Here is a 26,700-nt window from a genome sequence, read left to right as displayed (position 1 = left end):
CAGCACAGAGCTGGATCAAATGTGGAGTTGCCATGACTCATATGGGATGGTGGGGTTCCAGGTGATGGCTTAAGTCCCTCTGCCATAACACCAGCACTCACATAAAGCTTTTGTATAGTTTTATCAGATTGAATAGTTGAGAGTAGAGGCAACCCAGGGAAGAAAAAAAAATTACAAATTCAAAATAATATGCAGGTTACAATGGCACAAGCCAGTGGTCTTTGCCTCATTTTTTTCCTTCAAGGACTTCATATTTAGAAAATGTTTTGCTTACTAAACAATGTGAATTTATTAAATGTCAGCTTTCTACTTTGATGTGCCAACAGTTTTTAAGTGCCAGTTGAAACACTGGATCGACATGAGTGACAAAGTAGTTCTAGCAAGGACAAAGAAATGGCTCCCAATGGAGTGGAACTGCATGACTTCCATTATGTTTAGCCAGATATTAGATACAGACTACCATTAATATCTCAGGAATGTAAGAAAAGCTCAAGGAACAGAGAATGTGGGGAAGAAGGTCCTGCCATAGGCTACCTCTCGTTGGCTTCCTCACCCCCACTGTCTTCAAGCTTGTCGCACACTGGTGTGTTATGTGTATACTTTTAATTTTTCTCACCAGAAGCACGTTTGGATGTCTACCAAGTTTCCAGTCTGCAAGGTTGCATTAAATATTTCTGTGAAATCTCTGATATCTCAGTGGGCTCATTTGTGACTGATAAATAGGAAAATAAATGGCTTCTAGACATGTCTAACACTTTAACCCTAAGGAGAAAAGGAAAAAAGTTTTCAGTCACTTCTGCTATGTGTTTAGATTAACAAAAGAGGGTTTGCAGCTGGGGCTCCTCCCTAGAGGACGCCCCCAGACTCTAGCACGTTCCAGGGCCCTAGCAGGTGTCACTTCCTCCTTCATATAGGTCTCCCCTTTCACCTGCTTTGCTTAGCACTCAGAAGGCAGGACTATTTCCACTTGGTTGTTTTTGTGCCTTTGGAGAGTCCCTTGAGGCTTTCTCAACCACACAGAATGGCAGGCCTAGGCTATTTCTAGAGATACAATTATTGTTTATATTAGTGCTCGAGTTACAAGGGGGTACAAGTTTAGAAAAGTTTACCCCTAATCTTATTTTTACTGTAAGTGTTCTTTAAAATCAACATTTTGTAGAATGCTTTGTTGTTCAGGAACTTGCTGTCTCATGTTACAACAGAAATCCTGCATTCTGTACTTAGTGGATGCTTAAAAAACACTGACAGATTATTTATAGTTAATTCACTACATCCCAGAAATTTAAAGTAGTGATTCTAAGGAATGGCTGTGTTGGTAATGAGCCTGATCACAAGAACTGAGCAAGATTACTCGACCCTCTAGAGTATACACTCTCTAGAAATTTTAGTTTGCATCATTTATTGATCACTACTATTGTCGAGAAACAGAAGCTAACTTGTCATTTGCAAGGACCGATGAAAGGAACAGTCATCTGTGAGTTCTTCAAGTTGGATAGCAGGAAACTGGACTTGTTCTTCAAACCATTTGGCAACTGTGAGAAGCTGCTGGTCACAAAATGCGCGTCCAATAAACTGCAATCCTATAGGCAGTCCTTGGTTTGAGAGGGCCACAGGAACATTCACTGCTGGCAGTCCTGAAGGGAGGAAAGAAGCCCGTCAGTGGATGAATTCCAAAAAGCAGAGACAAATTCTACTACTCTATGCTGAACCATACAAGGTTTAAAAAAGCCACCTAAAAAAAATACCAGCCCACGGACACATACTTGTACTATGCTTTATTCACTTCACAATATATCTTGGAAATTATCTTGTATCAGTTCAGACTTTTATGCCTTCTTATAGTTGTATGGTACTCCATTATAAGGTTTTTTTTTTTTAAAGATTTATGTATTGATTTTTATTACAAAGTCAGATATACAGAGAGCAAGAGAGACAGAGAGGAAGATCTTCTGTCCAATGATTCACTCCCAAAGTGACTGCAACAGCCGGTGCTGAACCAATCCGAAGCCAGGAACCAGGAACCTCTTCCAGTCTCCCATGCGGGTGCAGGGTCCCAAAGCTCTGGGACGTCCTTGACCGCCTTCCCAGGCCACAAGCAGGAAGCTGGATGGGAAGTGGGGCTGCCGGGATAGAATCAACACTGATATGGGATCCTGGCATGTTCAAGGCGAGGACTTTAGCCATTAGGCCACGCTGCCAGGCCCCCATTGTAAGGTTTTACAATAATTTATTCCCTTACTTTCCAATTGTTGGGCATTTAGGTTGTTTTCAGTATTTGACCATGTCACATAATGCCCCCACTGACTTCACGTTTTTTACTATGCTTCAAAATTTCTTAAATGAAGAGTTTGCTCCATCAAAGGTTAAACATGTATGTAATTAGATATTGCCAAATTCCCCTATTAAGAGTTACACTGATTTGAATTCTCACTGGCAAAATGGATGCTGTTTTTTTGACAGACTTACCCACAGAGTGTGTTGCTGAAATTTTGAATTTTGGCTAATCTATTAAATGACAAGTTAGTTCATGGTAGTTTAATGCCAGGTTTTAAATCCACTTACTTAGAGTAATTTTAATTCTAAGATTAGGACAGAAAAGTGCAAGATCCTGACATATCTTGTTACGTACGCCATAAAACAAGGAAGTTTTCAAAATAAATGGGGACGTATATAAAGGATGCATACAACTTGATATAATTTGCCGTCCTCTCCTCCCCCCCCCCCAGGCCAAATTGGGAGCAATTTGGGCATCAAAACAATAATTATAGTAATCCCTAGAGAAGTTAGTGTTTAGTAATTCTGTAGACAATATTTCATCAAGTAAAAATCATCAATGACTGATAAAATTGGCTTCAACATTATTGGGTAATGGTATGTTCACCTGGTATCAAAGTGTCACCTTAAAAAGGAAATGCCTAGTGTTACCGCCTTAACAAAATGATGAATTGGGTTTCCCAAATGGGACAAGTTCCCACAGTATTAACTGTTTCCTAATGTGAACAGTCTGTAGTATTTTGGCTAAAAACATTAGCTAAACCCAATCATAGGTTACCAATTTAACAAGCCCAGATCATGAATGGAAATGTGACAGGACAAACAGATTAAACTCATCTGAAGCAGTCACTGTCATCTAAAAGACATTTTTTTATCAGAAACTGCAGGACAGAAGGAAGTAGCGCAGTATTTTTAAGGGCTAACAACAAACCCTGTTGAACAAGACCCCGTGTCCAGCAAAAAACTGAAATCAAAAGCATTTCTAAAAATGAAGGAGAAATCGGACCCGGCAGTGTGGCCTAATGGCTAAAGTCCTCGCCTTGAACATGCCAGGATCCCGTATGGGCGCCGGTTCTAATTCCGGCAGCTCCACTTCCCATCCAGCTCCCTGCTTGTGGCCTGGGAAGGCAGTCGAGGACGGCCCAAAGCCTTGGGAACCTGCACCTGTGTGGGAGACCTGAAGGAGGTTCCTGGTTCCTGGCTTCGGATTGGCGCAGCACGGGCCGTTGCGGTCACTTGGGGAGTGAGTCATCGGGCAGAAGATCTTGCTCTCTGTCTCTCCTCCTCTCTGTACATCTGACTTTGTAATAAAAATAAATAAATCTTAAAAAAAATGAGGGAGAAATCAAGATACTTGATTTGTAGGAAAGTGAATTTGTCACTAGCAGAACTACTCTAAAAAGATTCCTCCAGACAGTGATGAAAGCAGAGATGACTAACCCTCCAAGCAGGAAGACTGGGCCTAGTCAATCAAAGTGCGGGCAAATGCAACAGGCCTTCTTTTGTCTCTCGGGTATTCTACATTATTGTTCATTGAAGTAAAACTTATAGCTCAGTCTGATGTGATAATTAAAGGGAAAAAAATAACACCAAAAATAAGAGCCAGGGGGACTGTTCCAGATTACCAAAAAAAAAAAAAAAAATTGTAAACAAATGCTCTACATAGAGGGCAAAGGTTTTTTTGTAAAAATATTTTTAAAAAATTGAAAATCAGAGTTACAGTGTATATGTGAGAAAGACCAAGTGACAGTGTAAGCAAGCAAGTAAGCAAGCAAGCAAGCAAGCTTCCATTGCTGGTTCACTATCCAGATGGCCACAACAGCCAGGGCTGGGCTAAGCCAAAGGCAGGAGTCGAAATTCCTTCTGGGTGTCCCATGGGGCTGGCAGGGGCCTAAGCACATGGACCATTTTGTCCTGCATTCTCAAGCCATTAGAACAGAACTGGATCAGAAGTGGAACACTAGGATCTGAACTGGTGTCAAGATGGGATGCCAGCATTTCAAGCAAAGGCTTAACACGATTACCACAACACATTTTTGGCACAACTGATAGAATTTGAAGATGTACTATATTTGGATTATTTTTGAATGATTGTTACCTTATGTATATGAATGGAATTAGAGTTATGCAGAAGAACGTGTTTATTTTTAGAAAATTCAAGTTTTTGGAGTGAGGTGCAGTGGTACCTGAAACATTCTTTCAAATGATTCAGCAAGAAATGCAATGTGTATGTGTGTGAAGAGAAAAAGAAAAGGAAGTCAATGAGGCAATAAGTTAGCAAGGAAAAATCCACGGGAAAAAATATGTGGATATTTATATATTAATGCTTCATCTTTTATCTAGGTTTGAAAGGTTTCAAACTAAAAATTTTAAAATACTCTTGCTTTTAATAAAAATAATATTAATAATTTTTAAAAAGAAATTTTATTTACTTGAAAGATATATAGAGAGGGAAAAGTAAAGATATCTTCTCTCTGCTGCCTCACTTCCCAAATGGTAATAACAGCCAGGGCGAGGCCAGGCCAAAGCCAGTAGCCAGGAGCTTCTTTTAGGTCTCCCATTAGGGTGCAGGGTCCTGGACCTGGGCCATCCCCTGCTGCTTTCCCAGGTACAATAGCAGGGAGCTGGATTGCAAGCAGAACAGCCAGCACTAGAACTGGTGCCCATATGGGATGCGGTGTTGCAGGTAACAGTTTAATGCAATACACCACAAAACTAACCTCGCAACTCTTCAGGAGTGGACGTTTGGCATAGCAGCTAGAATGCAACTTGGGACACCTGCATCCCATACTAGAATACCTGGGTTCAAGTGCAGATTCTGCTCCAATTCCGATTCCTGCTTCCTGCCAGTGAATTGCTGCAAGCAGCAGGGGGTGTTGGCTTAAGTCCTGGAGTTCCTGCCACCCATGTGGGAGATGCAGACTGAGTTCCAGAACCCTGGCTTTGACCGGCCTTGGCCTCAGCTGTAGCAAGCATTTTGGATGAATCAGCAGATGGAACACCTCTGTCTTTTAAATAAAATGACAATTTTTTAAAGATGGAAAAAAAAATGCACGTGTGAGTATGTGTGGTCAATGTGCACACAGCCCCCAGAGTGTCGTCATCAGGTATGGCTCATGGGGAACACCCTCTCTGGAACCTCTAAGTTGTAGATCAGGGAATCTGCCCAAGAACTGGAAGACAGCCAGAATGTTTCTGAGGGATCTTCACCTGCCATATTGACAGCCTGTGTGAAAACATCATCCTGAGCACTTCGTGTTCTGTTGTCTTCTTTGATGAACTCCAAGTACGGCACAGCCTCACTTAAGGTGGTGGGCGTTAGCAGGACATCCACTCCCGAGTTGAAAACATTCACAAAATCGTTAGCAATGAGGCGTCTCACTTTCTGTGCTTTGATGAAATAGTCCTCATAGTTTCTGCAGAAAAAGGGAGAGAGAGTGAGAGAGAGCGGCTATTGTAAGGGATTTTCTCCTGGAATCAGTTCTCTTACATTAGGCTTGCTAATCTAATGACTTGGATTTTATGAGCAGGCTTCATTAAAACTAACCACATATACAAATGACTTATGTTTAACTAGCCTCAAAGTTTGTATATTTGGAAATTGATCAAAATTCATTACTAAATATAATTGTACAAATAAAAGAAGACATCAAAAAAGTCATGGCAACATTTAATTTAAAGATAAGTTTACCCTGGTGATGATTTGAAATTCCTGTGTAGTTTTTTCATAATATGTATGAAGTTTTAGAAGAATCACATGCCCAGATTTTATTTATTTATTTTTTTGCACCAAAATAAACTTATCTTTTAATTCCATCTCTCATGAATTCCTTGAAGTCGTCCTGTGTAATCATGAAATATTAGAAATATTAACACTTCCAGAAACACCGTTAAAGCAGAACATTCATTTTCAGGTGAGGAAAATCAAGTTCATAGCAATTAAATGACCTTTTGAAACTTACAAAGCTAGGAGTAGGACATTCGATGAGAATTTAGGTCTCTAGAGGCCCATCCCATCGCCTTTCTGCCATGTCTTATTCCATCTATAGGGCAATGATAATTAGCTTGGATAGTTGGAGGTTCTGCAAAATTCTAACGCACCATCTGAATTAGACACTAGGAAACACTCCCAGGAGTAGCTCCTGGCAGTTTCTGGAAATAGAAACTGAAGAAAGTATGCAGTCTTTGCAATTTTGTATTTTATGGAGAGGCACAGCCCAGCAGTGAAAATAAAGAATTCAAGAAAAGATGCTCACTTTATTGAAAAAGGAAAGAGGCCAGGGCTGGGCCAAGTGGAAGACAGGAGCTTCAAACGCCATCTGATCTCCCACATGGGTGACAAGGACCCAAGTGCTCGACCATCTGCTGCTATATCCTAGGGTGTGTATTCCAGCAAGCTGGAATTGCAAGAGGAGCAGGGACACACACACCCAGGCATTCTGATAGGCAACACAGAAGTCCCAGATGCCTCCCAGCTGCCTGTCCCAAAGAAAATTTTTTTAGATCCTTCTAAAACTGTTAGCAAAAAGGCTTGCAAAGGAACGAAGTGTTCCAATTTTCAGTTTCCTGAATTGCAAAGATGGATAGAATAATTCCAGTCCTGCTGAGGAGCAAATAAAATGATGCAATTTACCCTAAGAGTTGCTGTAGAAATTTTTCATGTCCTTACTATCATTTGACGACAAGAGTGTGTGCATGTGTGTGTGTGTATATATATATATATATATATATATATATATAGGCATCACATAAAACTTACACAGCAATAGCTGATTGTTTAAAAACTGTATTAATGGATATTTTAAAACCTGAATTTGATAAAACAAATGTTTCATATTAAAATTTGATAAAACAAATGTTTCATATTAAAATTCTTTCTACTTAAAATATCCTTTGAAATTAGAATTTCTATTTCCATATGTGGTTGAGTAATAAGGATGGGATTTATCTTGTCCTCTTAAGCAACTAAAAAACTGGGTAAAATATAGAAAAGTATTTTCAGATAGTAGACAAATGGTGCATAGGAGAGAACGGGGAGCAGAGCAGTGAGTGAGGGAGCACCTTGATATTCCAGTTGAATCCCCAAAGGCCCCTTTTGGACCTCACTCTAGGGAAGAGGAACCTCAGAGCCGTAAGCAGAATTTGGATGATAAAAGTAAGTTAAAAAGACAAACAGCTGAAGTTCAGGGAGAAAAAGATGGTGAGGATCTGGAAAGTGCCATTAAGCGAAAGCAACACAGTGTGGGAGCTCACTGGGCACAGGACCCATGGGGTGTGTGGCTGAGGACAGATCTGTGCAAGTTGGAGAAGGAACCCCTCAGGCCTGGGCAAATAATCACAAGTAGCTGCCAAACAAATCCAAGAGCCCATGCTGGGCTAGAAATAGCAGTGGAGGTGGAAAGAGCAGGTGTTACATGTGGCACCTGGTGGAACCTTGAGGGTATCTCCTTGGATTCTTTTGTGAGCTAGGTGTTAGTGCTCAGGGTAAGCCGCTGCTTGAGATGTCCATATTCCATAATGGAGCCACAGTAAGAATCCTGGCTGTGTCGTTTCTACTCCAGCCGCCTGCCAACATGCCTGGGCAGGCAGATGATGGCCCAAGGACTTGGGTCTAAGCAACCTATATGGGAGAGCCAGGTTCCTGGCCTTGGCCTGGCTTAGCCTAACCTGTTGTAATGGGGAATGATCGGAGGATGGACGATCTCTCTCTCTTCCTTTTAAATGAATGAATAAATAAATGAGTGACTATTTTAAAACAGGCTTGTTTGGACTTTGTGCTATCAAAGCATAAAAAGAATACTGAAAGGATCTGATAGCATACAGGTAACTTAACTGCATCCTATAACAAAGCCCAACACTATATACATGAATATTGCAAAACCTCAGCACACAACAATGGAAAATTCACAATGTCTAGACAGCTTAAGAATCAGAAAACGTGACCTATAATGCCAGGGGTGAGGGGAAAGCAATCACATCTAAATAGATCCAGAGAAGACATAAATGTTGGAATCAGCAGATACGATCACTAGAACGGCTGCTATGAATATGTTCTATATTTCTAGAAGGCAAAAGAAAACATCAAATAACACACCAAAGAATAAGATGCTGTCTGCCCTTAAAGGCATGGAGAAAAGTCCAAGCAAGTCCTACAACAAGACTTGCTTTGCTTGCCCTTCTTACATCCTCATGCAGAGTTATTGGTATTCTCTGACCAGATTGACGCTGATGGTGATTGCAGCAAGGCTCACAGTAACTTAGAATTCTTTCTTGGAGAAACAGACACAGCGCAAGGGAAAACTAAGTTGATTCACCGAAGTTTTCAAGGGCCAGTCTGACTCCCTGCTTCAGTCTCTGCCAGCGGTAAGCCAGTGTGACAGTCATGGACGGGGGACACTTAACGAGTAAAATCCTCAGGTCTTACTCTCAGGGTATACTAATCATTTCGTTACAGTGTCAATGCTTTTTATTTTCTGTTTTTGAATCACCAAAAATCCAAAGTGCCAAACGCAAGTCCTTTTTCAAATTTGCATCACAGAGATTTTGTTTCATTAGTAAAAACCTGATAGGCACGTTACTACTTTGTTTCTGTCGTTTCACGAACAGAGAATATTCCTCGACTGTTGTCCTTACTCTTTTAATAAGAAAAAGTTTCCCGAGAGAATTCTTCCTCTCACCACATCATTGAACCCTTCTCGTCTGGTTGTGGCATACATGGCTTCAGTGGACACATTAACGTTACATCTGTGACCTGGAAACAGGAAAGATAAACACTGCTAGGAAATGAAGTTAGATTTTGCCTGAAAAGTAAGCCTAAATGTTCGTATTTTTTGCAACCCACATTACATGGCTTTTTTTTTTTTTTTTTGCTCATAATATAACCTTATTGAAAAGCTGATAGCAAAACAGGAGGTCATTGTCCTACTCCTTGTAAAATCAAATGTAGTGGCATTGTCTTAGAAGATTAACCGGAATTATTGAACTTGTGATAAGGCTTTCTGTGAGAACACAGGCCCAGGAAGTTGTCTTCTCCTCCTGTGAACTTGGCTTTTTCCCCTAACAGCTGGCACCACACAGCGGAACACCCACACAAAGGACCTCTGTCTGCACACCATGGCCGTCTTGCAGGAACCTGGACACTTCACATTCACAAAGTGTGAATTTGGACTTTGAACTAGCCATTTCCTTTTATGTATTTTTTTTTCTCCTCCCAGGACAGATGTAGTAAATCTGTGGGCAAATGCATGTTGGCTGGCACCTGGCTGGTTTTGGACACTCCCTATTGAGAGCATACGAGCAAGCGCTTGGCATCTTCAAGGTTAAAAATTAGGGAGCTTGTACTTAATGGTTCCTTCTCCCTATGTGCCTTATGCCAGACCGACCAGACAAAAGGACTGCTCGCAGCAGAGGAGGAGAAAGAAGAAAACAACTAAAAAAGATATTTCATTTGTTCCCTCCCCCTATCCAGCCTTCCATTCATCCACCCAGCCATACATATATTTACTGAGCTTCTGCCATGTTCCAGGCACCACATTAGATGGGGTGAATATACAAAAGTAAAATACCATATCTTCAAGATATTCACAGTCCAAAGAAGTGAAATAAGCTTAAAAAGATATTTATTATAAATATCACTAGGTACAATGCTGGAATGACAGAGGTACAGCGATTCACTGTTTTGCTTTTCTGGATCACTAACACTATCTCAGGCAGTGGTTTTCATCACTAATGAGTGAACCTTTCAAATATCTGAGGTACGGTGCCTTTAGAAATTCCCTGAGCAGCCATCTCACCATACTCCAGCCCATCGAATCTTGCCATATTCGATGCCACTTCTGACGTGCACAACACATGGTAGCAGACGATTGAGTAGCAGGTGTGGGGCAGGGACACTTCAATGACTTTGGCCCCCTCAGAATCAAAAAGGTCAGCTGCTTTGGACCAAAGAGAATGTACTTCAGGTGACAGTTCTGGCACAAGATATTCCTTGTATGAAAAGAAAAAAAATCATGATAAGGGACACTGAAACACCCGTGTACATGGCTTTATAAATAAATGTGTACACTAGGATCTTTGACAGTAAGTGAAAAAAAAAAAACACATGAAATTGCTGGTATGTAGCTAGAAAGCTAGAACCACTAGGGCTGATGGCATAACACAGTACTAGGGATAATAAGCTGCACCTAACAATTTCACGATTGGAAATGTGGCTGGGGAATTCATATCTGTCAAATAGCCATTAAGGATCAATTCTCCTGCTAGACACTTCTCAGAGGTTTTCTTGTTTACTGCTTTCAATACTCCCATTATTTGCAGGTATTATCAATCTCATTTTACAAATGAAAAAAGTTCAGTAACTTTCCTGATGTTACTTAGCAGTTCCACACAGGATCTAGGATTTTAAACTAGGTCTCTTTCTGCAACCTGTACTCTCACTCCTTAAAGAAGGCCCTGACTGCACCTCAATGGAAGAATTTAAACAAAGCAGTGTTTCTCTGGGTCAGTCATCTCCCTTGGTGATGACTTCTCTTTTCTTCAATCAGGGCATGTTCGGCAACGCCTGCAGACAGCTTGGGTTGTGAGACTGAGGTGGTGTTTCTGGAATCTGGGGCACAGGCCAAGCCTGCTGCTAAGCATCTTTCAGTGCACAGGGCAACTGACCACAATAAAAAGCAGCCAGCCCCAAACACGCCCTGTGCCGAGGCTGAGAAACATAATTCTGCACAGCAACATTCTTCTACAAGCTTTCTAAAGGTTTAAAACACTAGCATATTGCTAGGCTGAAAATTAGTAATTTAACATTATTTATTTTAAAGGCAGAGAGAGAGAGAGAGAAAAGGCAGATTTTTCCACTCACTGGTTCACTCCCCAAATGGCTGCCAGTAGCCAAGTCTGAAACAGATCAAATCTGGGAGGCAGAATTCTATCCTTGTCTTCCATTTGGGTGACAGGGGCCCAAGCCCTTGGGCCATCATCTACTGCCTTCCTGTTACCACTAGCAGGAAACTGGATGGGGCAAAGTAGCTGGACTTACACCAGAACTCTGATGTGGGCTGTGGACATCCCACACAGCAGCCTAAGTTCCTGTAAGGTAAAGAAATGAAGTTTACCTTAGGAATTCCTATGCATAGTTTGCTCACATCTGTCAGACTGGGAAGTGTGAATGGCTCTACAGGATCTTGTACTGTAGTGGAATCTTTGGGGTCATGTCCAGCCAGTACACCTGTAAGGAAAATATTGCTGAGTAACAGATATAATTGCTTGATGGTGAAATTATTTCAAAACTATATGGGATTGTATAAATACCCAACACAATTGCTGTATCGTCCACACATCTGGTTAAGATTCCTGGCACATCCATTGAATTCACCAGGGGAATGAGGCCATGACGAGAAACTAAGCCATAGCTTGGTTTGAAGCCAACAAGCCCACAGTGGGCAGCAGGATTTCTCGTGGATCCTCCAGTATCCGATCCTAAAGCTCTGGAATGTAAATGGAATTTTGTTTAGAATAATGACATTTCTCTTATCACATTTAGAATCCCCGCCCTTTAAAAGGCTAATTCTCATCTACTTAAAAGGTAGGATGAGAGAGAGGCAGGAACAGAGAAGGGGACAATCTGCCATCTGCTGGTTCACTCTCCAACTGCCTACAGCAGCCAGGACCGAGCTAGGCCAGTCACGGACCTGATACTCCTCCAAGTCTCCTACAAGAATGGCAGGGGCCCAAGCACCTGCACTATCACATGTCGACTCCCAGACACACCAGGATGAAGTTGGATTAGAAGTTTTTAAATGTGACATCTTAAACTTTTGCATCACAAAACCCACCACTACAATCTGCTTTGTAAAATGTATATTTTAGGGTCTGCTGCTGTGGCTAATCCTCTGCCTTCAAGCACTGACATCTCATGTGGGTGCCGGTTCAAGTCCTGGATATTCCACTTCCCATCCAGCTCCCTGTTTATGGATTGGGAAAGCAGCACAGGATGGTCCAAATTTTTGGGACCCAGCACCCACACGTGAGACCTGGAGGAGTTTCCTGGCTCCTAGCTTCAGTTCAGCTCAGCTCTAGCTGTTGCAGCATTTGGGAAGTAAACCAGCAGATGGAAGACCTTTCCCTCTCAGCCTCTCCTCTCTGTAAATCTGCCTTTCAAATAAAAATAAATAAAATGTAAAGATTTAAATGACAATTAACCCAAACTACACAAAAGTAGTAAAAAGTGCTCATCTCAGAGAACTCACCTAATGTAGAATAATGTAAAGATATAATTAAACATTTTATAATGTTAATATTTTGGCATATTCAAGTTTTTGAAAATCACTTTTTTCTTAAATGAGATCATTGTACAATCATGTGTTTTCATCCTTTTTCTGAAACTTTTCACTATGTTGCTAAAATTTACAGATTTACAATATAATTTCCATTACAGAAATCTGGTCTCTCTTAGATACTGCCATTTATATAAAAAATATGACAAACTTCAAACTAAACAGAACTGGATAGAGATGCACTACAATTAAAACACTTTTGCTGTTTCTAACTACCTTAAAAACTGTATATTAATGTATTTTTAACAAACACCTTTACACATCAATCTCTTATTTTTTAGACTAACTTCCAAAGATTAGGATTGAGATATATATTGTCAAATTACATATCACAAAGATCATATATTCCCAATTTATACTGCTACTTGCAATAAATCAGATTGTGGGGGTTTTTTTTGTTATTGTTATTTTTCAGACTTATTATTTGAAAGGCAATGAAATCTTCCATCAGGTGGTTATTCCCCAAATATCCAGTGATGACCAGCATTGCCCCGTGGCTGGAGCCAGGAACTCGATCCAGCTCTCCCACACAGGTAGGTCGGAGGAATCCAATGACCTGAGCCATGACCACTGACTAGTCTGAAGGTCTCCACTGACACACAGCTGGAGTCAGGAGGCAGAGCAGGAATTAAACTCAGGGACTCTGATGTGGGATATTTTATTAATATGCATTTTGAATACATTTTTATATTTTTATGAAGTTACATTACCCAACTATGAGGAATATGCTTGTTCTTTATCCAGCTACCGACAGAGGTTGGCTTTTATTTGAACAAAGAAAATAAGCTTAGAGCATTATGCGAAGTATGCAAATTGCAGAAGACAAATACGGTATAACTGACTTAATGACATACATAGAGTGAGTGGAAGGGGAACTACCACAGGCTGGTGGGGAGGGGGTAAGGGAGCTAATGTTAAAAGGGGGATTAGGTTTCAGTTCTGCAAAATGAAAAGAGTCCAGGAAATTGGTGATATAATAACATACTTAACATTACTGAACTGTAAAGTTAAAAATGACAAAGAGGGCAAATTTTTATGCTATGTGTATTTTAAATGAATAATTAGCAATAAAATGCAGGAGGAAGTATTTAGGCTAGCAGTTGGGATGCCCACATCCCATCAGTGCAGTTCCTGGGCCAGATCCTGGGCTCTGCTCCTGATTCTAGCTTCTCACCAATGCAGGGTCTGGGAGGCAGAGGGGAGAGGTCATCTAAGTAGATTACTGCCACCCGGACAGGAGACCAGCACTGAGTTCCCAACTCCGGACTCTGTTACTTCCTCCCTCCCCTCAACACACATACTTGGGCACTTGGGGAATAAAATGATAAAGCTTTTAATTAAAAAATTTAAAAGCATTTAAAAGAAGAAGAGATTTTTTTCTGATTAGAACTGTAGCACATGCCTACTGTAAAAAGGAAAATACATCATTCATTGTATGATGCAACTGCATAACAGTTTATCATAGCCCTAGACTCCTGTTACCAATTTTGATATGCACTTACCTAACACTGTTATGCTATAGCAGGCATATATACATAAGTAATTACTACTTTCAACAGAAATAGGGTCATATTAAATGTATTTGGACTGCAACTCTTTTTCACATCACAGTGTGCCCTGGATAATCTGTTTATGTCACTACATAGTACTCAATCTCATTTTGTTTAGTGGTTGCGTAGTATTCCAAGGATCTTCCTAATCTAAAAGAAACAAATTCAAAGTGAGAAAACAAAAGCAGGATGTTTTATACTGCGAGAAAGGTTCGGTCTGAGGTTATTCTCGATCTGTGCTTCTGTTGATTGTATTTAAAAGCAGAGCTTTGGACTGAATAGCACTCCTAACAATCACATATGGCATTTGGGCTCCACAGAAAATGCAAATTATCTTGCCTTTCTTACCCAGTGCATTGAAGCTGCAAAATCAGACTGTTGCTTTCACAATTTTAAAAGATACATCTTCTTATTAGCATTCACTGATGGCTATGTAAAAGTAAAACCTACATTTCCATAGGAATTATGTGTCAAAATGCCACCTTCTCAAAGCACATTCAGAGCGATGAACACTAAGCGGGATGAGGGTAAGGGGGGGAAAAGCACCTAATCCTGCAGTCCCAGCTTGTCAGGCCCTCATTAATATTAATGCAATGCTATAAAATTCCACAGAGATAAAATGAAGTGGTTTTAGTTGTTAACAAGATTTCAGGAAAACTTAAAAAAAAAATCTGACAAACCTAAATCTACAAAGCCTGAAAAACTATAAATAATTTATTGGTTGCAATGCTTGTGAAAGAGCCTGCTTTTAGTGGATAATTAAGAACATAAAATACATATAGCATTACTGAAGGAACACATTCAGTTTGGCTAAATTGAAGCTGGTAAAATAAGCAACATCCATATTTACTTATTCTTTTGGCATTCAAGAAATGGTTGGTAATTGGGACTTCAGTGGATTCAGAGAATGACAGCTGATCAATTCCTAACAAGCTGAAAAAAAGCATTACCTACTGATACACATTTTTAATTGCAGATTTATACAAACACTATTTCTGAATATCTTATTGATTTACATTACCAACACTTCTTTTCCTTTTCCTTCTCCACTCCTACCCCTAGCATTTGTCTTTTTGACAAAAGTCAGGTTGAGCTGAATGATAAACTACTACTAGTAGTTTAGTATTCAGCTACAGCCATGTAATGTTGGTGTCTTTATAGGTAAGAGTAAAATCAGCAAACATGCAAATAATTATTTTAAAAATGCGATTCAATAAGACCATTTCTATCAATGCTCTACTCTTCAAGATCCATAAGAAATCAGTGTTTAAAAGAGAATCAGATCATATAAAGGAAAAGTTTAAATATTTCAAGTAAAAGGTGCAAAATACACTTAATGTTGCTATATAATTGAGTGTAATTGGCAGACAGAATTTTGATGTACATTGGAAGACAAGCAGCTCATGAAATAGAAAAAAGAAAAGAAAAACAAAAAGCCAAGGGATACATTAGTCTATTGCTAGATATTGCATGCAGTTTCCGAGTACTTGTTGTTGATGGCTTTTAAAGCATAAATAGAAAAAAGCCTATTACGCGAAGCATGTGAGCGCTGCCACAGCAGCCGCGCTGCCCCCGGAGCTTCCTCCAGCGATGAGCCAGTCCGCATCCTCCCTCTCGCTGTGCGGCTTCTGCTTCCTCTGTTCTCTATATTGCTTTGAATAACTCCAGGGGTTTTTCACTGGTCCAAACACACCATCTGTGCTTCCAGATCTGAGATGAAGAAGATAAGCCAGATATCTGAGTAAAACTCTTGTGCGAATGTGCCCATGTTTTTCTTCTGACACCAGTTGAGCTTTTAATACTCTGAATTGTAGCTCGAACTGGAAAATGCAGGAGACTTGCTCAGAGGTAGCTTTCTTATTTAGACAATAGGGGAGCAGGGATGGGAAGAGCATCTGTGACAGCAAGTAGAGAAATCTAAGCTGGGAAGAAGATTTCTATCTCATCTGATTATGAATAATCAGATATAGTTCAGCTGACTAAATATAATTTCCCTTCTAAGTTCAATTTATAGGATGGCTCTGAAAGCAATCTCTCTTACTCAGAACTTCCAAGCAAAACATTTTAGCGGAATACTTAAAAACTTCTTGTTAAAACTTGGAAATAGCTTTTTTCTTAGATTGCAAATTCAAAATCAGTATGTATTTTATATCCTTTAACTAGCCGCACTTATTGTTAAAATTGTATCCCATCTGCTTCATTGTTTGTTCTATGTGTGTCAGTGGCTATACAGATATTTACAGATTATTATCTTTTCTGAACCATTTATGGGTAGATTATATATACCATGGTGCTTCACTTCCAAACTGGTCTGTATTTCCTAAGAATAAGATCATATTGTTTACAATCATAGCATGGTTACCAATCTCCTTAATCAATCTAACATCAGTCTATGTAGTGTATTGATTCCAGTTTTGCCAGTTGGTTCATTAATCTATTTTATAGCATTTTTTCCTCTTACAGAATCAAATCTAGAGTCAGGTACTGTATTTAGCAATCATTGGTTCTTCAGCTGATTAAAAAAATCTTAACCAGCCAACCTATAGTGTACTGTTTGCAGTATGTGAACAGGCTCACTGTGGATCCGGTACTGAAAGGCCGTAGCCAATGTTTTTGTGCAGACAGAAGCCTTTAGGTCTTATGTAAGTGCCTAGGATTGAGGCTGTTGGGTCATATGCTGTTAGCCTGAAGTTTATAACAAACTGCCAAACTATCCTCCATTTTGTGTTCCATACCAGCATTATATGAGAAAATCAATAACTCCATGTCCTAGCTAGTATTTGATACTGTCATTTTTGTAAAGCTATTGTATAGCTTTACATATATATATATATGCTATTCTATAGCTTTACTCTGCTTTTAATTTGCATTCCCTAAAGATTAATACTATTAATCTTTTTTTCATGTGTTTGAATTCTTTCATCTTTTTGTATACACACACATAAAGGTTTATTTATTTATCTGATAGGCAGAGTTATAGGCAAAGGGAGAGACTGAGAGAGAGAGAGAAAAAGAGAGAGAGACATCTTCCAACCACTGGTTTACTCCCTAAATGTCATTGCTGGTCTGGATCAGGCTGAACCCTGGCATTCCATTTGGGTCTTCCACATGGGTTGTTGGGAAGTTTTAATTCTTTTCAGGATTTTAAAAACAGCTTTATTGAAATGTAGTTGACATACAATAAATTGTACATATTTGAAGTGTAGAATTCGGTAAGTTTTGAAATATATGTGTATGCCATAGTCAATATATCCCATCCCTAAAATTTACTCTCACTCCTTTAAAATCCTGCCTTCAGCCTTTGGCACAATGGGTTAAGGTACTATTAGGATCTGAATGCCTAGTTCAACTTTTGGCTGCAAGTCTTCCAATCTGACTGCTTGTTGATATAAGCTCTGGTAGACAGGAAATAATAGCTTGCACTCTGGAGATCCAAATGAAGTTCTACGCTCCTGGCTTTGATCTGGCCCAGTAAGAGGTCAATGGTCTACAGATGGAACATCACCTTCCTTCTTTCTGCCTTTCAAATAAAGTGGGAAGAAAAAAAATACTTTTTTCATACCCAGCCCTCCTGGGCATTAGCTCTGAGTCTTTGGACAACACCTGACTTACTTTCCCATTGATGGTGGACTTTCTGTCATTATAAATAACTTTGAATTGTTTGGAACTTTATGAATTTACCTTTTAAAACTAGGTGGTTTGCTTCCTTATTATTGAGTTGGGAAAGGTTCTATATATGTTGGATACTAGTTCTTTCCCAGAAAAATTAAAAAATTTTCGTAGCTTATGACTTGCTTTTTCAGTTTTTAGTATCACAATTTGAAATACAGAAATCTGTTATTTCAATCAAGTCTAATCTATGCGTTTTTTAAAAAAATGGATTTGTGCTTTTTGTTTTCTAAGAAATCTGTGCCTAACTCAGGGTTGCAAAGATTTTCTCCTAGGTTTCTTTTTTTTTTTAATAATTTTTTAAAAAGATTTATTTTATTTTTGGGCCTGGCATGATGGTGTAGTAGTTAAAGTCCTCACTTTGAACACACCAGGATCCCATGTGGCTGCCAGTTCTAATCCCAGCAGTTCCACTTCCCTGCTTGTGGACTGGAAAAGCAGTCGAGGACAGCCCGATGTTTTGGGACCCTGTACCAGTTTGGGAGATCAAGAAGACACTCTGGCTCCTGGCTTTGGATCAGCTCAGCTCTGGCCATTATGGTCACTTGGGGAGTAAACCAGTGGATGGAAGGCCTTTCTCTCTGTCTCTCCTTCTCTATATAAATCTGCCTTTCCTATATGCATGTATGTATGTATGTATGTATAAATAAATCAATCTTTACCAAAAGAAATCTAAAATTTACATGGAAACACAAAGAACTTACAATATGTAAAGTCATTTTGAAAAAGGACAAATTTGCAGGCTCCTCATTGCCTAACTTCAAGGCTTATAATAAATCTATAATAATCAATAAGGTGAGATGTCCAGAAACAGGTGTATATATATATATATAAATGCATGTGCTTAAGATCTGACACACAAAAAATAAGGTAAAATGTAATGAGGAGAGGATAATCTTTCTTACAACTAATGTTGGAACTATTCAATATCCAAGTGCTTCAAAATGAACTTTGTTCATATCACAATTAGGTCTAAATGTAAGAGCTAAAATTCTAAGTTTCTAGGAGAAAAAACAGTTTTGGTTGTGAGTTATGTAAAAATTCTTAGGACTCATAAAGCAAGATTCATAGGAGAAAAAAAAATCCATGAGCTGGACTTCATTTAAAAAAATTAAAAACTTCTAATCTTTGAAAGGCTTGTTCAGAAAGAGAGGTTAGTCAGAGAATTGGAAAACATCTACACATGCCTATCTGACAATGGACTTGAGAGAATTCTTAGAACTCAGAAACAAGAAAAAAAGCAGCAACCAGATTCGAAAAAATGAGCAGAAGAACTGTTTCCCTATTCCATGTGTGGTGGCAAGGGACAGTCCACTGGTCCGAATACAGTCTCCTAGAAAGATTAAGAAACTGGCATCAGAATCATCAAAAATCACCTCGCTACTTTCAGGTATTTCTTTCTAATGAAATTAATGGCACAGATAGAAGAAACAAAAGGGAAGGAAATCTCCATTTCACTTACCCCATAGCAAACTCATCTAAGTTTGTTTTTCCCATTAGTAGAGCTCCCTGATCCAACAACTTCTGAACCACTGTGGCATTATAAGGTGGTATATAACCTGGAAGAATAGAACAGAGTTATTCTTATTGTAGTCAACAGTGGCTACATAAATCACATGCAATACACAGGATTTTCCAATGCAGTTAAGCAGTTCGTTCATATTGACATGTTCATTATTCCTAATCTGAGCAACAGCTTATGCTTTCTTCCAAAAGTTGATGTTTCATTATTGTGTACTGGTTCCAAAAATAGTCTGTGCACTCACTGTTTTTCAAAATAAATCTTTAATTAAAAAAAAAGTTCCTTAAGATTAAACACACACACACACACACACACACGAGGAGGAGGAATAACATCCAGGTCACACTTATTTCCATGTCATCAGGGAAGTGGAGGCAGAAGTCACTTAATGGGTTTTGTTGACCTGTTACTTAGTCTTCCTAAGCAGTTTTACAGTTTCTGAAACTGCACTTATTCATCTGCCAACTTCTTTGATTTTTAAGAAAAACTTACTTATTTGAAAGAATTACAGAGAGAGAAGAGGGAGGGAAAAAACTTCTGTCTACCAGGTCACTCCCCAAATGGTTGCAGAGGCCAGGGCTGAGTCAGGCTGAAGCCAGGAGCCTGGGTTTCCATCTGGGACTTCCATGTGGGTGACAGGGTCCTAGGCACTTGTGCTGTCTTCTGCATTTAAAGGCACATTAGCAGCGAGCTGAATCATGAGTAGAGTAGCAGGGAGTTGAACCAGTGCTCATATGGGATGCCAGCATAGCAGGCAGCAGCTTAATCTATTATGCCACCATGCTGACCCCAATAATGCTAATTTTTTTAAAGATCAAACAGTAAAAAGGTAATATTCTTCAAGATAAAACTAGTCTGAGATGATCTGTGTGCTTTAGCATTTTTTAACAAATTGAGAATTCCTATTTTAGAAAATCATTAATGCTCTGATCACCTTTCAGCATGTTCGACGCACATGTTGTCTCAATGCCAGATGTACTAAAGTTGTCTTTCACTGCAATAGGAATTCCATCCAAGTCCCCCAGTGACTGGCCTGTATTAAAAAGCCAAAACAATGACTTTGAAGAGCATAGTTTGAAATATATACACATGTTATGATCAGTTATTACAATAGCTACTAGTTTTTGGCAAAGGTACTTCTTCAGAAATCAAATTTGTGCTACAAATCATTAGAGTTGCATATTCTAAAGCATCATATGTCCATTAGCCTCATCTGTATCATGTTTCATGGCAACATCTTTAAGGGTGTGTTTCATGTGTTGAAAGTTTTACTTGCCAAATGGAACTGTTCCATCCAACCAAACTTTTAAATGTAACTGTTCCATCCAACCAAACTTTAGAGATGCAAGTGAAACAGTGGAGAATAATTAAAAAGCAACATACCTTTCCTGTGTCTGTTCTCTGATTCTTCTGCTTGCTTTAAGGCCACCTCTTCTGATACAGTGATGTAAGCATTTAGAAACTTGGTCTTCTTGATAAGGGAGAGGCATTTTTGACAGAGTTCTTTTGGTGTAATCTGGCCTTGTTTCAAAGCTGCAGAAACCTATAGCAGATCCAGTTCAAAACCTTTTACTGAGTTTTATACATTTCACTTATTATACTGAAGGCAGGCTATACAGGGCCAACTGTAAAATTCTCAAGTTAGGCCTAGGGTGCAAATCAAGAGGACCTATTAGCTCTACTCTCAGATAGCAGACTGAATAAAGGGTAAAGCTTGAGGATAGAATGGAAAACAGACTCTTCTTCTTCCCAGCTGACTTTCTGTCTCAACTAGGCTTGAATAAATAATAGCAACAGTTTAGGTCCGCTAGTTTGTCTAGGGGGAGTCATGACCCTGATTGGGGCAAGAATGGATTAAGGTAGATGAAGTATAGAGGATAGCTTAGCTAAAACACAGGTAGTTCAGGGTGAAGCAAAACAAAACAAAACAAAACAACACAAACCCCAGAAATCGACTGGGCAAAGCACTATGAAATTTTATACTCTAAATATGTTTAGTACGTATTATGGGATGAATTGAAAGAGATGCTTACAAAACATAGGTCCAAAACCAACTAAAACAAACTGCTCTGAAATTCGGCTTCTTATTAGGAAGGTTAAAGATCAACTGCATGAAAAGTAGCAAAAGATGAAATGGTGACTGCTTATTATTTCCTGTAGAAAATAATAATATTGTGTACTTACTATCAGACAAAAGGGATGAGTAACAAGAAATCAAAGATGACACCAAAGCTTTGTAGAGTATATGAGGGCAACCCAGATAGTACATGGGAAAATAGAATTAAAGGGTATTTACTTCGGTGTAAATTTTTCTTTTTTGAAATCTACAAATGATTTTCTTAAAATACACATTTTTCGAGAACTTATAAAACCTTTTTTTTCCCTCCTTTCTATTTGTTTGAAAGTCAGACAGATGCAAAGAGAACATGACAGGAACATAGAGTGTTCTTCCATACACTGGTTCAATCCCTAAATGCCTGCAATGGCTAGCACTGGGCCAAGGTGAAGCCAGGCACCAGGAACTCAAGTGAGGCCTTCCATGAGGGTGACAGGACTCAGGTGCTTGAGCCATCCCTGCTGTGTGGCACAGTGCACACCTTCAGGCAGCAGGAATCGGAAAAAGACCTGGGACTTGAACCCGGCAGTGTGTGATGCAGGCTGCCAAGAGGCATCTTATCAACTGCACCAAATGCTCACCCTTATTTTCCTTGCACTTTTTGAAGACTCTTTGTAAAAAACAAAGTTGGATTAGCCAATAAGATGCGAGCTCAGAGACAAGGTGGGTAGGAGAAGGAATAATATTTATTTCCCATGAACCAGGGATTGCCTTACACACATTGCTATTTAACTCTTAAAGAAGCCACTATATTTTAGGTAATCTTAACCTCCTTCGAGAGTAAAGAAAATGATGCTCAGAGAGGCTAAATGATTTGCTCAAACAAATGGTAAGGGGGGTGACTGTATAATACAAGTCCCTCGCCATCTCTAGCCTGACTCTGCTAGGCACTTGGTTTGTTCTCTAACTGAAGGGCATTGTATTTTATTTATTTATTTTTAAAGACTTTTTTTTATTGGAAAGTCAGATTTTATAGAGAGAAGGGGGTACAGAGAGAAAGATTTTCTATCCGCTGGTTTACTCCCCAACTGGCTGCAGCTGTAGGAGCTAAGCCAATCCAAAGTCAGGAGCCAGGAACCTTCTCTGGGTCTCTCATGCAGGTGAAGGACCATGCTCTACTGCTTTCCCAGGCCACAAGCAGAGAGCTGGATGGGAAGTGGAGCAGCCAGGACTCAAACTGGCATCCATATTGGATCCTGGCGCATGCAAGGCAAGAAGTCTAGCCACTAGGCTACTGAGCTGCGTCCTTGTTGGCATTTTAGTATGTCCTACAGGCATCAAGCAACAGGAGTTTGTACTTGAGGGGGAAATATGTAAATGATCTGCTCTCCATTAAATTGTGAAAGCTATGGTGTTCTCAAGGGTGGGAGTTTCCAATGAGAAAAGCAGTGGGCAGAAGCCAATAGAGAACCCTTAATGTTCTTGAACGAAAGGAGGAATAGCACATCCATGGGCGAAGGGTTGGAGGAGTGATTCTGGGATGCAGTGGGGTGGTAGGGCTTGCCTTCAAAGGAAATGACTGAGTAACAAGAAGAGATTTCTGCTGAAAGGTCTGTATGAAATACAAATTCTTTGACAGAAAGGTGTTAGAAATAAAAGCAATATAATATAATATTGTTAATACAGAGTGCGAAGGATGTGGAAAACATACAGATTAGTAAAAATTCAGCACAAGAGGCAATTCCAAATCACTCATGGAAAAATGAAAATAAAAATGCTTTTATGGGTGCAAAAATTTTTTTAAAAAGATTTATTTATTCTTGTTGGAAAGGCAGATTTACAGGGAGAAGGAGAGACAGAAAGATCTTCCCTCTACTAGTTCACTCCCCAAGAGGCTGTAATGACTGGAGCTGAGCCAATCCAAAGCCAGGAGCCAGGAAGTTCCTCTGGGTCCCCCACCTATGTGCAGGGTCCCAAGGTTTTAGGTCATCCTCTATTGTTTTCCAAAGCTACAAGCAGGGAGCTGAATGGGAAGTGGAGAAGCCAGGACATGAACTGGTGTTCATATGGGATCCTGGAGCATGCAAGGTAAGGATTTAGCTAGTAGGCTATTGTGCTGGGGCCCCCAAAATTTCTTGAAATCCATGCATATGAGATGTCTTCAAAGTTGATAGTAAGTGTAAATTTTGAAAAATCTATGCATGTATTTTAAAAACGCACCCAAAATAGCTTTTAATTCCATTTTTCCATGGACACTCGGAAGTATTCTCATACCTGGGCAAGGCTATCCCATGGTAAAGTTACAATAGTGAGCAAAATTGTGCCTGCCTCTTTTCTTCCCCTCGTTTTTTGACCCCTTTAAGTCCTGTAGCACCTGCAATCTGCAGGATTCTTTCTGTCAAGTGGTGTGGCGCATGGTAAGAAGAGCAAGAACTAAGCTTGCCTAGGAGCACTCGGTTCTTATGGTGCTGCTGTTCAACGGGACAGTTTCCAGGAAGCACAGATTTGAGCAAGTCAAGGAGGGAACTGGAAAACAGAAGTGAGAATGAACATGCTAATCAGCCCTAAAGGACTGAGCAGAGGAGCAGGAAATGTAAACTGTACCTCTCTCCTGGGAGAAGGCTGCAGGTGTCCTGCCTGAAATCCAAAATGAAATGGAACTGCAAAAAACTGAACCTGGCACTTCCACTCAATTATGCCAACCAGATTTTCCCCACTGCCTCTCCTGTGTTGGCTTCCTGTACAATGGAGACACGAGTGTGAAAGGAAACGTGTGCGAGTCACGAGTCCTCCTTGCTCCTCAATGCCTTTGACTTTTCTCAAAAATCCCAACTCATTCAAACCTATGCCCTGGAGAGGATGTAATCACTCTTCCTGATGTTCCCTTCCCTCCTGGATGATTTTACCATCTAACTTATTGCATCTTCCTTAGCATTGCTCCTGCTGTCATTCTTGTTCCTTCCCAACTCCAAGGCAAAGTACACCACCACAACGCATCTGAGTTCCCCCTTTTCTTGACCTTATGTAAGGTCACAATTTACCAGGGCGTAGCAAAGACTTCATCATTACCAATATGTATAAAAACTCCTAAGTCTCAGTTTTGTCGTCTCACATTTTCTTGCCTCTGGGCTCATTTACTTAACTACCCACATACTTCACAACAAAATGGGGCCTAGGTTCCATAATCGATGAGAGTGAAGGATGATAGAGTTGAGACCTTGAGGAACTAGCAGTCCTGAATGGCCAAGATGTACCCTCAGATCTGGCCTCTTTTCCTGAGCTCCAATTTGCTTAGATGATTTCTTCACTTGGATATCTAGGAGACATTACAGAATTAACATGTCCAGATTGTGAGCACTGTGGCAGAGCACGTTAAACCCCTGCTTGGGATACCTGCTCCCATATCAGAGTGCCGGATTCATGACAAATCTGAGTGTCTAATCCAGCATCCTGCTAATGCACTGCAGAGGCAGATAATGGCTAAAGTACTTGAGTCCTTGTCACCCATGTGGAAGACCTGGATGGGGTTCCCAGAGTCCTAGCTTTGGTCTGGCTTAGCCCTGATGAAGTGAACCAGCAGATGAAAAAGCTTTTCTTTCTATCCTTCCCTATCACTCCACCTTTCAAATAAATCCATATATATACATGACTTCCCATTTCTGCAAATGACTATCCCAATCTGTAATTTGCAACAGTGAGAGAACAAACCTTTTAACCCTCTTAGGTATCTGTATGGATTTTAAAAAGAAATTTGCACTGAATTAATTAACCTCTAATTGATAAAATTTGGGACACACCAGTACAGCGATGTGAGAAAAATAGCATAGATTTGAGCTGGGAAATTAATAACCATACACTGTTTTCAGCATCGCAGGCATGGATTAATCTTAATTAAGGGAGTGATTAAGTGAAAGCCCTGCCAAAGCAATGTCTTGGTGGTCTTCCCTCAGATCTCTTAAGTGTTTTCCTTCCTGGGGCAAAGGTCCTTTCTCACCAGGGTTTACCCAAATAACAGAAAAAGCACAAGAAATGGTCCAGCAGAAGGGGGATAAGGCAAAAAAAGGAAATAATATCATGTTTTTATCAGTTGTTATTTCACTTCACATCAAGTCTTGGGTGCTTTAAAAAAAAAGAGCTGATTTTCCACTAAGCATATATGCAGCATGCAATTTAAGATGGAAAATAATGCATAATAAGTTTGTATTATAACAAAAGCTTGATAGCTGGGAAGGTGCTGGGGGAAGACTTCGCAGGTGTAGATGCAAAAGATGGAATGCAGGCTAGGTCCTAAACCCCTACTGGTCCCCAGAAATCACCTGGGGCCTCCAGCCCCGTGTCTGATGAAGTTCAGATGGAAGGGAGTCGAAGTTAACAAGGATCTCAGGTGCTTCCCATAGCAGTGGGCCGGCTTAAGTACTAAAGGTTGAGCAACCCGGGTAAGAAATCCAGCAGAGCTGAACTAAAGCAGTAAGAGCAGGAGCGGTGTAAGAGAACAAATCCCAGTTATGTTCGCAAAATACAGTAGGACTTAATGATGTATTAGAAAGATTGGGCACAATAACTGGGATAATAGCTGTGCCATTAAGAAGAGTATAGAATTCAGAAATATCAGGGGTTGGTTTGATTTAGGATGAAAGTTGGGAAGTAGGCCTGTTACAATGATGGTTGAAGTTGCGTTTGAGGTGCTTATGGGGCATATGGAAGGGAGAAATGCAGGTTGAAGTTCAAATACAATGTCTAGGAATAGAGGCATGGACTAAGGAAAAGGCGGTATTTTACAGAGCACAGGTTTTCTTCAGAAAACCTGGCGTTGTTTGGGTCTGGCACGCTGTGGCTGCACCTGGAAGTAAGCGCATCAGCTGAGACATAAGAGAGGACGTGAGCCGGCAAAGCGGCCCTTCCGAGCTAACGTTTAACGGCGAGAAGCCGAAGGATGCGATGCACCTTCCAGCCCACGGCTCCGCGGCGCAGAGCAAACTCCTCAGTTCCCGAAAGGCAACGAAGAGCCCAGTCTAAAGATCGAAGGGAAGGCTATAAACCAGGTAGACCAAGGTGGGAACGTCAGGCGGGACTCCTGACCCACCGAGTCCGCGAATCTTTCCGCCCTCCCGAAGGACTCAGCTGGTCCATCCCACTCACTTCTCGGAGGGTCCGGCCCAGCATGATCTTCGTACTCAGCTAACCAACCCCTGGGGCCAGGTGACAGGAGGAAAGAATCAGAGGTCAGCTGCCGCCGGGATTACACGGGCGCAGCCATCTTGGATCGTCATTGACCCTTCAATACCGAGCCCTTGGATT

General features: G+C 40.2%; 1 protein-coding gene across 1 annotated transcript; it reads right to left on the bottom strand.

Annotated features, from left to right (window-relative positions):
• Window positions 1–238: 238 nt before the first annotated feature.
• Window positions 239–26,673, bottom strand: QRSL1 (glutaminyl-tRNA amidotransferase subunit QRSL1). The gene is made up of 11 exons (XM_040983843.1): window positions 26,542–26,673; window positions 20,730–20,889; window positions 20,281–20,379; window positions 19,287–19,383; window positions 15,689–15,865; window positions 11,581–11,756; window positions 11,385–11,497; window positions 10,068–10,260; window positions 8,908–9,025; window positions 5,485–5,690; window positions 239–1,634 (listed from the first exon to the last, which is right to left on the bottom strand). Exons 1-11 carry the CDS (start codon window positions 26,563–26,565, stop codon window positions 1,432–1,434), a joined length of 1,566 nt encoding a protein of 521 aa, XP_040839777.1. The 5' UTR covers window positions 26,566–26,673; the 3' UTR covers window positions 239–1,431.
• Window positions 26,674–26,700: the final 27 nt, after the last annotated feature.

The sequence above is a fragment of the Ochotona curzoniae genome, unplaced genomic scaffold (genome assembly GCF_017591425.1).
Source record: "Ochotona curzoniae isolate NIBS_2020 unplaced genomic scaffold, NIBS_Ocur_1.0 contig_3819, whole genome shotgun sequence".
Lineage (NCBI taxonomy): Eukaryota > Metazoa > Chordata > Mammalia > Lagomorpha > Ochotonidae > Ochotona > Ochotona curzoniae.
This window is presented reverse-complemented; position numbering and strand designations above follow the sequence as displayed.

Bases quoted from the DNA above. Each gene is read 5' to 3' on its own strand.
- QRSL1 (XM_040983843.1), bottom strand. From the start codon at position 26,565: ATGCTGGGCCGGACCCTCCGAGAA. The intron at 11,498-11,580 runs GTATTTATACAA...TTTTCCTTACAG, and splicing joins CGATACAGCAATTGTGTTGG to GTGTACTGGCTGGACATGAC. The intron at 10,261-11,384 runs GTAAACTTCATT...TTTTCATACAAG, and splicing joins TATGCATAGGAATTCCTAAG to GAATATCTTGTGCCAGAACT.